This window comes from Episyrphus balteatus, chromosome 3 (assembly GCF_945859705.1).
Source record: "Episyrphus balteatus chromosome 3, idEpiBalt1.1, whole genome shotgun sequence".
Classification (NCBI taxonomy): Eukaryota; Metazoa; Arthropoda; class Insecta; order Diptera; family Syrphidae; genus Episyrphus; species Episyrphus balteatus.
In genome coordinates this window covers 43,300,515-43,312,730 of record NC_079136.1, presented here as the reverse complement: position 1 = coordinate 43,312,730, position 12,216 = coordinate 43,300,515, and the positions used below count along the sequence as shown (strand labels likewise).

The window sequence follows — 12,216 nt, the reverse complement described above, 5'->3', positions numbered from 1 at the left end:
TCATCGTTTGAATATTTGAAGATTGAAAGTATGTTATTATGTAATGATTAAAATTTTAAAAAAATAAAGGACTTAAATGACTGCCTTGTGGTTTTATTAGCGTTCACAGTTCACACACAAGAAGTTCGATAGACAAAGATTAAAAGCACAGAGTAGGATTTATTAATTTTATAAGATTTTATTAATTTTATAATCTAAATCAGCTTCTACTTAATCTTATATTCAATGGTTCGGTTCATCAAAACAAACCACAATTAACAATGATTTTACATCAGAATCAACCAAGTATTCTTTTGAGTTTTCGAAATTTCTTTGTTTCTCAAAAAAATTTAACCAATTTATTTGATTTTCTGATGTCCTTGAAATGTTTGAGAAACAAGAGGTTCGTTGAAGACTTCTTTGTTTAGGGATATCGATTGAATTGTGAAAATAAGGTTTTTCTTCAGTAAAAAAAATATTCACTTTCCATTTGACATTAATATTGAGTATTTTTGAAACTCGTGTAGTATTTTAAAAAATCGTTATTTTGGTTTAATATTTTTTTTTTGCCAACATTTGGTCAATTGACATATTAAAAAAAAGATCTAGAAGAATTTTTTGAAAAAAGATCAAATTTTAAATGTTTAAACATTCTTTAATCGAAAATAATACTCAATTATTTAATAACGCTTCCTGAAAAATTGACATTTTGTGATAAAAATATAAATATAACAAAAAATTGTCAAGGTTCATATCTCACAATCAATTATGACAGTAATTTAAATGAACAGAAAAATAAAACATCAATCGTTTTCTTTGAAATGCCCTTTTTAAAAAATCATTTTCAAGTTAATTGGTATTTTATTGATACATTCAATTATTGTATTTTCGATTTCAAAATAAAAACAAAACAACAAAATCATGATTTGCTGCATGATTTCTGCTGTTTTTATTAAAAGACATTCATTTAAATTTTTTTTTTTTATTTTATGTACGAAAATCAACTATTCAATTGTTGTTTCTTTTAAAAAATAAACAAAATACAGAAGAAAATTTAATGCACTACTGGGTCGCAGGTACTTACTGTTATTGTTCTCAACAATTATTGTACTTAACAATTATAACACTGGTTTACAAGGGTTTTGTTGCCAAAACAAATATATACTTTTCTGAAGGTTTTCGGTGTGCTGAACTCGAATCCGAAGTCAGAAACAATTAAGTGGGTTTGGCTTCATATATCATAAAGGAGATAATGACGCTATAAAATTTATAAAAATACCAAACAACTGAGGATATCTCGAGCAGTAAAAAAGACATCGGAAAAATTTTAACAGATTTTAAAAGGTGGAAAATAGTTCTTATAAAAACCGTTACTAAATTTGCTCAGACAATTTTCCTTATATAAAAAAATAAGGTCCGAAGTACTGCATTTTCTAACAGTAATATTTCAAAAACGGCAGCTGATTATGTTTTTTTCACTTTCAGAAAAGTATATTTTTGTTTCGGCAACAAAAAAAAAAAATTAATTTTGTTAACCAGAGTAATAAATTACCTAAATAAGAACAAAGCAAAGCTATTTTGAAATAACAAATATGTTCATCTTCTTTCTTTTTTTTGACATCTAAACGAAGTTTTTATTTCTTACATCTCAAAAAATTTTTAGAGAAATATATTTCAAAAAGCAGTTTTTTAAGTTTTTTTTTTTTAATGTTCAAAAATATTGAAACAAAATTTGGTATATCATTCAAAAGATAATATTGATCCAGGTATAAAAACCAAGCTTCATTAAAACTCATTGCTCCGTTAAAAGTTCAGTTTTTTTTATAAATATAATAACTCTATTTTGAAATTTATTTTTAGTTACTACACTACCCAAGTTTTTTGAAGAGTTGTTTTTACCAAAATCAAGAAAACAGGGTTTTATGGTTAAAATTTTTTTTTTTTCTAATAACAGAAGAAGAAATTTATTTTGAACAATACACGTATTTTTTAATAAAAATCGTTAGAACCGTTTTTGAGAAAAAAAAAAACCTTTTCCGTTTTGGTTATATTCCAAGTTCCTTCAATTTTAGTCAAAAAATCGCTAAAAACTCTTAACAACCAAGTTTTATTCAAATCGCTTAATTTATTGGCTGCATCTTTGTATACCAAAAATGCATTAAATTTTACAGAAAATTATCGAACACTAGGGCGTATGCGTTACTTTTTTACTAAAATTTAACATTTGAATGTAAATTGTATGGAATAACATTGAATACCATCGAAGGTTAATAAAAATTAATTTTATTTGTCCTCTATGGAACTAATTTCCTGTGTACACTAATCTACATTTATAGGAGGAGGTATTCAATTCGTCTGATTTTTTACTTGCGATATAGGTACTATAGGGCAAGTTTAGGATTCGTAAAAAAAATCGAACTCGAGATAACAATTTTACATGACATTACGATGATGGAGAATGCCAAAAAAGTGGGTCCGGCAATTCTGTCTGTCTGTCTGTCTGTCTGTGTGTCTGTCTCTATCTGGAGCTGCAGCCTAAACGAGTAATTTTCTTCAAACTTGGTAGTTAGCAGTTTTTGGTGATTCCTTAGAGGGGAAATTGAAATTTTTTTTTTATGACCAAAACTAACGGTACCTGCCATATAACGGAAATAGAAAAGGTAATTTTTTTCAAAAACGGCTCTACCGATTTTGATTAAAATTTTTGTGTGTAGTACTACACACAGGGCCAACTTTTTAAATAAAAAAACATTTTTTGTACCGTTATTAACGGTACCTGTCATAGAACGGTTTTTTTTTTCTTTTCTGAATATCTCGTACAAAATTAACCCGATTTAAATGAAAATTTTTATACAAAAGTGTGTAAGTAAAGATAATATTAAAATTTTAGAAAATTTTCAAAAAACGCATTTTTGGTTTTTTAAAAAATATTTCAAAATTTTTTTTTTGAAAAATCAATTTTTTGAAAACGGATCAATGAAAAATTTTGAAATTTAGTTTTTATGTGTAAATTAATTATTTCTTCAAAATGGCATACCAACTTTTTTTTTGAAAAATGTTTAAAAAAATTTTATATATAAAACATTATTTTTTTAAAAAACGGCTCCTACAATTTTCAAAATTTTTTTTCTAAAAATACCTTTTTATACGAGAAATAAAATGGCATATTTGTTTTTTTTTTTTAAGATATTTTAAAACGGAGTTTTATTAATTATAAAAACAGATTTAATTTTTTTATACTACTTATGAAATTTCTTCAAAATATCAAATTTTAAATTTCTTGAATAAAAAGCTTTAACATTATAGTTACTTTAAGCATAAGAGCAAGTACGTGCGACCCCAGTCGTGCAATTTATTTTTTTATGTTTGTTACCTCATATCTTTGGACTGAGTAAACCAATTTTGATAATACTTTTTGTATTGAAAATCTGGTGCCTGCAATGTGGTTCCATTTCAATTTTATTCAGTTCTGGCTATAAAAACTATGAAAAAACCGTAAAAACGGTTTTTTTTTTTTTTTTTTTTTTGATAAAAATGATTATTTTATAAATATGAAGGTACTCCTAATTTTTCAAGTCCCAAACCTTATTTTAATTTAACTCACAAAAAAACAAAAAATTTGATTATTTTTGCGTTTTCGAAAATACCAATCTTAACCGTTAATTAGGTAATAACCTAAATTTTGTAATTTTTTTTTTTTTTTCTTTTTTTGTAAAAAAATTTTCCGTTCAGAATTAGTTCCCAAAACTCCAAAAATAGACAGGCAGACATGGTTAAGCATTTCTGTTTTTCTTTAAGTTTGTTCGTTTAAACTCAGCTTTGTTAAACAAAATTATTAAAATCATTAAAATAATTAAAATAACTGGCACAAAAACTAGATTCCTATATTTTAATTACATATGAACACCAATTCTATATCTCTTTAATTTCAACAAAAACTTTTAACATGACAAAAAAAATCAAAAAACTGAAAAGAGTTTCAATAGCAAATTTAATTCCATATTCTGACAAATCTGCGTACCTTCCTATCTACCTGTTCTAGCTTACAAAAAAAAAGTTTTTAATTTCAACTCGTGCATGAGTTGATTTAAAGTTTTCCATATACTAGAACATCTAGATTAGGATAATTGCTTGAAAAGATACACATCATCAAAAAAACTTTTATTTTTATATGAATTAATTCCTTTTTTCAATACTCACTCACGTTGTTTTTTTTTTTTTTTTTCAAAAAAAGTTTAGATTCATTATTTTTGTATAATCCTCCTCCTTTTCACCGTTGCCGCCGGTATACATCAGAATATGTGTGAATATTGTACAGAGAAAAAGTTTTCTTTTCCTGTTCAACAGCGATATGCTATAAAATTTCCATTTCGCAGGACGACGACAAAAATTATATTTAATATTCTTAAATGCCAAGTCAATAGCATTATATTATTATATTTTTACTCTCGCTCGCAAAAGTTTGAGATATATTAATTACGTGTACAGGCACGTGAACACTACTGCTACCGCTGCCACTGCTGCTGCTGATGATGACGAAGTTCTCACAGAAAAATATATTTCAACATTAACATCAGGGACATATTGGGAAAGAGGAAGTTTAATGATGAATACCGATGCTTGACAGCACACAGAGGTTATTTGAGAAGGCGAAACAAGAAGATGAAGGAAATCCAGGATACCCCATTTAAGCTGCTGCTGGTAATAATGGTAGGGAGAAATAAAATGACCGTTATCGTGATTCAGAATCCAATCATTAATTAGTTGGTAATTAGAAAATACACGATGGGTTGAATTAATCATAACCCCTCCTCTCATCTCCTAGATCCTTCTGGTCCTTCTGCTCTGTAACTCTGTCTCGCCTACCGAAATCTAACCGTAGGTTATTGCATTTGAGTAGCTTCATTACGTTTATTTTAATTATTATATTAACTTGAAGGATCCAATCTCTCTGGGGGTGAAGAAAATATTATTTTGTTTGACTTTAGTCGTTGTTATCCTTCAAACCAACCCACCACCATCACCAAAACCACGGTGATTGGGATCCTTTCTGCCATCATTGCGTTGCGTCTCCTCTCGTCCTTTTTTCGTGTTGTCATTGTCAGTCGTCGTCCTTGGGTTGGAGTGTTGTGGAACAAAAATTTGCTGTCAAGATTAATGAAGTAGGCGTAATATTTCCGCAAATAAGGTATGATGACAGAAATATTGGAGAGGAAAAAGAGGAAAGGGGAGAATATTTATATTAACGCACTATTGGAGGGCTATTTATATAATCTGGCTTCGGGGAAGCATTATATTTTAATTATTAAAAGCATCACTAATGGTATCTCAAAGGATTCCTCTGCAAAGCCCTTAAAGATTAGCTCAAGGCAAATATTATGAGGTTCTTAAAATATTTTTTAATTTGATATTTTTATTTCGAACAGAGTTTTAGTTGGGTAATACAAGAGGGGATTAATTTTGATATGTTGTGTATAAATATGCTTTTGGTGTGGATTATTATGCAATTTATAATTTATGCAATTTTGAGATATATATCCTTAGGAACCCTTAGGCAGTTTAACTTATTTATAAATCAATCAACAACACGTGTGTGCTTTTTGGAAACTTCCCTTTGGAGTATATAAAGGATAGTGCATAGGTCAGTTATTACGCTTGAGTGATATCCTTCAAGGCAATTTGGTGTATGAAATCAAAAGTCTGACTTTCTATGCTAATATTAAGGTTATTAAAGAATATAGCCTTAAGTAAAAGAAAGGTAAGTTTGCGTTTTAAGATTTTTATGTATTAATATGTGTTTGCTTGAAATCAAAGAATAGGTTTTATAATAAAAAAAACAGGTTGTCTGTAAAGCCGGTTTACGGACGATGATTTTACGTGATAACGTCATCAGAAAACAGGTTGTGTGCTTTTGTTTAAAATTAGTCAATTGAAGCATTTATTTTTTTCAAACAATCATAATTTACAAGAAAAAGCCAAAAAAAATACCTTTTATATTTTCTCATTATATTAATTTTTTTATTTTAAAAGCTTACAAAAAAAAATTTTGCAATTTAAAAGCCAAGAATTTCTTCTTAAGAATAAAACCATTTTTAAATTTTTACCAATGTGCAAAAAGTATAAAAATAATTTATTGAAAAAATCATTTTCATCAAAAAAAAAACATGAATTTTTATCTTCTCACGTCATTAATTCCATTTTTTTCCCTAACAACCTATAAAATACCATCTGAAAGCTTATTGTCTTAGCTCAAAATATATATATCGATCAGGTCTATGAGACATCTACAAAAAGAGCTAGAATCAGTGGTACCACTTTACTTCAATTGAAGTAGATCTACTTCTTTTTTTCAAAAAAAAAATCAAATCTACTTCCTACTTCGCACCATCACGAAAATAACGAATTCTACTTCATTTTAAAATCTCTGTTACAATCTACTTCAAATTATCAAAATATAAGCCAATTCTACTTCTTTTTGCAGAAAACCAAATATTTGACTAAAAATTGTTATAAAATAATGTATTGAAATAATATTTATACCGAAAATATAGAGTTTGAAGGAATTCAAATTTTTGGTTTTAGTTGTTTTTACTAATTAAATTATTTAACTTAAATAAATTTAAGAAAATAATTTTTTTTTTAAGATGGATTTTTATTAAAAAATGATATTTTGAAATCTACTTCGATTTTTCTCAATCTACTTCCATTTTTTCTTCAAATCTACTTCGACTTTTTTTCTGTAAGTGGTAACGCTGGCTAGAATTTTTTGAACTCGATCAAATTTCATTGAAAAAAGCAAAAAAAAAAACATTTATTTTTATGTTCTCACGCTGTGGAATCAATTTTTTTTGTTTGAGAACCTATACAAAGTTTTATACAAAGTGAAAGGTTATTATTTCACCTTTCATATGACGTATCAATCTTATTTCAAAGATGCCTAAAAGAGAAGTTAGAATTTTTTAAAGTCAACCATGTCGAATTTCCAAGCTGTTCGGGGGGCAACAGATCTCCACTGGTGTTTTAAGGTTTTTCGCAAGTTTCTTGATTTAACATTGTGTAGCTTTAAGTAAGTGTACCATTATGTGTGATATACCAAATAAAAGGTAATTGTATCAGGATGCTCATAAAAGTTTAATAAAATTTCTATCTGCTCTTGGTCAAAAGTTATAACCTGTTGAATTCTAAAATTTTATGTTACCGTTATCTCAAAATTGTGTTTACGAAAATGATTGAAACTTTGCACACATTTAGTCGTGGTCATGGTCTTGGATTACTCCATATACTTTATTCCTGTATCTATTAAATAAAAAAAAAAATAAAAATAAAAAACGATGAAAATTGGTTAAAAACGGTCAAAAAACGTGTTTTTTAAAAACTTGTTTCTTCCGTTATTCAGTCAAAACTCACTAAACGATTCCAAGTATGCATAAGGCCAAAAACTACATGTCCCATAAGTTTGAGATTTTTTGAACGCTCCAAAAAAAAGCTAAAAACCAAATTTACACCTAATTTTTTTTCCTCATCTTTCACCTGGCACCTTTAGAATTGTCAAAAGAAATTTCCTTTACCCAAAATCATCATTTTGTAATAGCCCCAACACGTGTACAACGTTCAAACAAAACGTTGTAGCTTAGTTTCAAATTTTCTTAGAATTTTTCCTTAAATGTAGTAATTCTTAAATTAATCTCATCTATGTATAGCAAAAAAATCAACTCTCTACAACTTCGCGTTTAGATTTAAGCTCAAATTTCATCTTTCCGTTTTTACCCCTGTTTACCCTATTAAACGACGGAATTTTTAAAAATCCTTCATTTGGTTATCATCTTTCAAATAAGCTATAGAAGATTTTTGTATCTCTAATAGTTTATTTTTAATTTTTAATTGAATTTTTTTCCGCGAAATTTTTGCCACGAGAGTGGAACGGGAGAAAATGGCATCACTTTTTTGTGTAGGCTGCCATGGTTCATCGATTTATAAGACGTTAAAAAAAGACCATCATCTATTAATCTGGATGTAAAAAAATGCAGTAAACAATATGATTATTTTTATTACTCATACACCAGAGTGAATAGGTATTAGATTTTACATTTCTTAAAATAGAACATCTATTGGGTTTTCGAGAAAAAAAAACGTGTTTCCGGACTCGTCTTCCAGGTATTTAGGTGTGGGTAAAATGATTGTCATGAGTGTTTTTAATGAGATAAAAGAGGCTATCAGGATACGGCTAACTTTTATTGGCTATCTGCATTTAATCAACTTTTAGAAAAATCATACATTTTTATTCGTTTTCCACATCAAAGTAACTGTAATATTGATACCTTGAATTGGTTAACTCTTAAGGAAAATTAGTCTTTTTGAAGATTTACTGTTAATTTTGGCCTTTAAAAAAAATTTTGTAACAATAGAGACATTCAGACAGATATAATTGTGGGACCCATTTATACAAATACATTAAAATTAAATGCATAACTGAGTAGCAAGCATGTTTACTCATTAAAATACTGAGTAATAATAAAACATGGCTTTTAAATTTTGCATTAAAAAGACATTTTTAGAAATTATTTATCAAAAAAATATAGATCACTTAAAAAAATAATTTAAAAAAAACTGATTTCATAAAAATAATTTTTTTTTAAAGAAAAAATTTTGTTATTTAATATTTTGTTATCTAATATTATTTTAATATTAGGATTACTTTAGCGCTTCTATACTAAAATTGCGATAGGCCTTATTGCCTAAAAGAAATTCAAAAATATACAAAAAAAAAAAAAGCTATTGTAACAGGTACCCTTAAAATCGGTTCAAAAAATATTTTTCTACATAGCAAAAGTACCACCTTATTTTCAAAATAACACAGAAATGGTTTAATGGAATCTTATTCGATTGATTTATTTGATTTTTTTTTTTTTTTTTTTTTTTTTGAGAATTCAAATTTTCTTAGATGTTGAATAACATGCAAAGAAATGGCACACGAACTTTGTCTATTTTTTTTTTCCAACAAGTTATTTATAAATTTTTTTTATTACCCTGAAGATTTTAAAACTTTTTTTTTCTAAAAACTCTTTTTAATTTAAAAAAAAAAAATTAAATTGCATATTTTTTTTCAATCTCAAATTAATTTTCCTTTGCAAAACAAAGTTAATGTTTTTTTTTTTTATAAAAAGTTTTAAAAATTTTAACAACTTGAACTCTATGAGCAAGTTCGGGAGATATAGTTGTGCATTTTATTTTTTAACTTTTTTTGGTGTTTGTTAAAAAAATATTCACACATCCTTTACTTGTACTTGGATCGACCCACTAAAAAATTCATCTTACAATAAGTTTATTTTTTGTTACTCATACGCCCGAGTGAACATTATTAGTTTATTTTTATATTTTATGAATATGTTTTAAAATTTATAATGTTCAATAGGAAAAATTTTTTATTAATAAATAGACTAATTCAAAAAAAAAAAAAAATTTGTATGAGAAAAATCCTGTAAAAGTTTTAGGCCTTAATATTAATATTAAGTACAACCGCAAAAAAAAAATCTCTAATTTTTGTGAATTTCTATTACAACTCCTGGTTCTATCTACGAGTTAACTATAAGAACCAAAGAAAATGTTTGACATCAAAACTTCACGTTAAATCTGGGAAAGGAAAGAAGTCAAATAATAATCTAAAAAAAAAAACAAAATTAAGGAAACTGTTTCTTATCATTTCCAACGGGATGGTGGCTATCCAATTGCATGTCACGGATAAGAACCGCCATAGTGTACAAGCTTTACATTTTTTCAGTTTAATTTGTCATAAAGAAACACAACAATTATGCAAAATTGATGCATAAAAGGCAGTTGTAGTGTAAACCCATTTTTTACCGACTTCCAAAAAGGAGGAGGTATTCAATTCGTCTGTATTTTTTTTTTTTTTTTTTTTTTTTTATGTTTGTTACCGCATAACTTTGGACTGAGTGAATCAATTTTCATAATTCTTTTTGTATTAGAAAGCTGGTGGCTGCAGTGTGGTCCCATTTCAATTTCGCTGACTTTTAGTCATAGGAACTATGTTAAAAACCATAAAACCTAGTTTTGATCCATGGAAGTCGGTTTTGTTTTTTTGCTAAAAATGATTATCATTTTTTAGATTCATTGCATTCTTACACAGAAAAATATTTGTTTATTCAATATATAGTGGTATAACTCAATTTGCTTCATGATGGAGGTATAATTCCATAGAAATAATTTTTTCATAGAAAGATGAATTTGATTTGCAAAATGATAATATTTTTTTGAATTAAGCTCAAAAGTGCGATCTTATTTTTATTTAAATATGTACTTTTAAAACTAAAAAAAAAAAAAACAACTGGTATAATACCTATCAATTATTGATCATATAGGTACATTGTAAATTACATAACAGTTATTGAAAAAATAAAAAAAAAAATCCAAATAAAAAGGAAATAGTGTTTCAATTATTATTTTTTTCTCATATTCAACAGTTTTTTTTTTTTTTTTTAACTAAGCAAATAGGTAGATTATGTTTGCATACATTAAATTAAATGCAATACATGTTTTAAAATTATTTTTTTTGTTATTTTTAGTGATATATGTACCTAATAAGTAATAAACAATGGTAAGGTATAAATAATAACAAAATTATTAATATTAAAATCCATTCGTAAAAACGTGATTTAGTCCTATAGGTGCAAAAAATCCAATCTATTATCTCTGTAAATAAATCGAATCCATTTTTTTTGGAAACAAAAAAATTACTGTTACTAAAAACATTTTAATCTCTAAATTTATATATAATATTCCATATCATCAATATTATTTCCTTTTTTTTTTTGAAAAAAAAAAGATTTAATTTTAATTATTATTTTTCAAATGACATTTCCATAAATACACAATTTATGAATTTATACGAACATAATTCCACATTCATAATATATCTCCCCCTTCTGTGTATACTTAATTTTAACAATGAATGGCATGGGGTAAGCTTCCTTTTTCTGTTTACTTTTAATTAAATATTTTTTTTTAAATTAAAACATTACCATATAAAAAAAGGTTATATAGAAAATAGAAATATAGAAAAAAAAAAAACAAACAACACACTAACCATCTTTAACAGCAGCTGTGAAATCCATCTTCAAGGATAATAGGAACAATGAAAACCATGCCAGTAGCTCCATGTTGATGATGATGTCGATGAGGTCTTCATTAACACACTCTCGACCAACTCTACCTACTACAATGCCCTTGCATGTGCTTTTTTATAATGATTTGTAAATACACTTTATTTTTTTTTTTTGTATTCTTCTTGTTGATGTTGTTATTATTCACTTTTATAACAATTTTCTACTTTTTTTTTTTTTAATTTTGATATTTATTTAACTTAATTGGAATGCAATTTAACACTAACATCAACACTGTTTACACACAAACAATGCATATCCTTTGATTTATTTTTTTTTTTTTTTTTTAATTTACATTTTTCTCACAAAACAAACAAACTATTTGTTATCCTTCAATTAACACCCCCTACACACAGACACAATTGATAAAAACAAAAATGACTAATTAACCAAATGAACTATACAAAAAAAAAGGACGAAAGGGAAGAATTTTTTATGGGGACTATGTGGAATATGTTTTGTGTGTATTTTCCTTTTTTTGTAGTCGAATTTCAAACAAAATTACAACTTTTATTTTTTTGTTGTGTCATAAATTGTTGGGTTGTCAAAGTTTTACGTCAGCGGTTTATAAGGACTAAATAGGATACACTTTGAAGTAGAGATAACAAAAAAAAAAGATAAACTTTTTCTTTCTTTAAATGAAACGAACTTTAATATTTTTCTCAACTTTTTTTGTTGTAGTTGTGTGTTTTCTTCGACGTCATTTGTTGATGGGAAAATAATGATATCCTTGGAAACAAAATTCCACACGCACCAAAAACCGAGATTTAACGTATGTACGAATCTACAAAGTATACGAGAACGAGAACCAACGAACGAACGAAATCACTAGACCGAAGGATGTGGAAGCAGAAGAAAAGAAGAAAAAATTTAATATACCGGGTGAAAGAAAATCTTCACACTTCTGGCATTTCCTTAGCAAGAGAAAGGACATGAAATCCTGGTTCTTTCATAACACACTATGATAAATGCCAAAACGAATTCCTTCACAAGCAACCATATCTTTTCGTTTTTTTCTTATTTATTTTTTTCGATTTAATTTTTAGGATATTTTATTTTT

General features: G+C 26.8%; 1 protein-coding gene across 1 annotated transcript in view; it reads right to left on the bottom strand.

The window, feature by feature from the left end:
- LOC129916337 (hemicentin-1) overlaps positions 1–11,840 on the bottom strand; it is a 250,824-nt gene extending 238,984 nt beyond the window's left edge. The window contains exon 1 of the mRNA XM_055996201.1: positions 11,081–11,840. Within this exon, the coding sequence (XP_055852176.1) occupies positions 11,081–11,153 (73 nt within the window). The 5' untranslated portion in view covers positions 11,154–11,840. The remainder of the gene's footprint in view (positions 1–11,080) is intronic.
- Between the last annotated feature and the right edge of the window lie 376 nt (positions 11,841–12,216).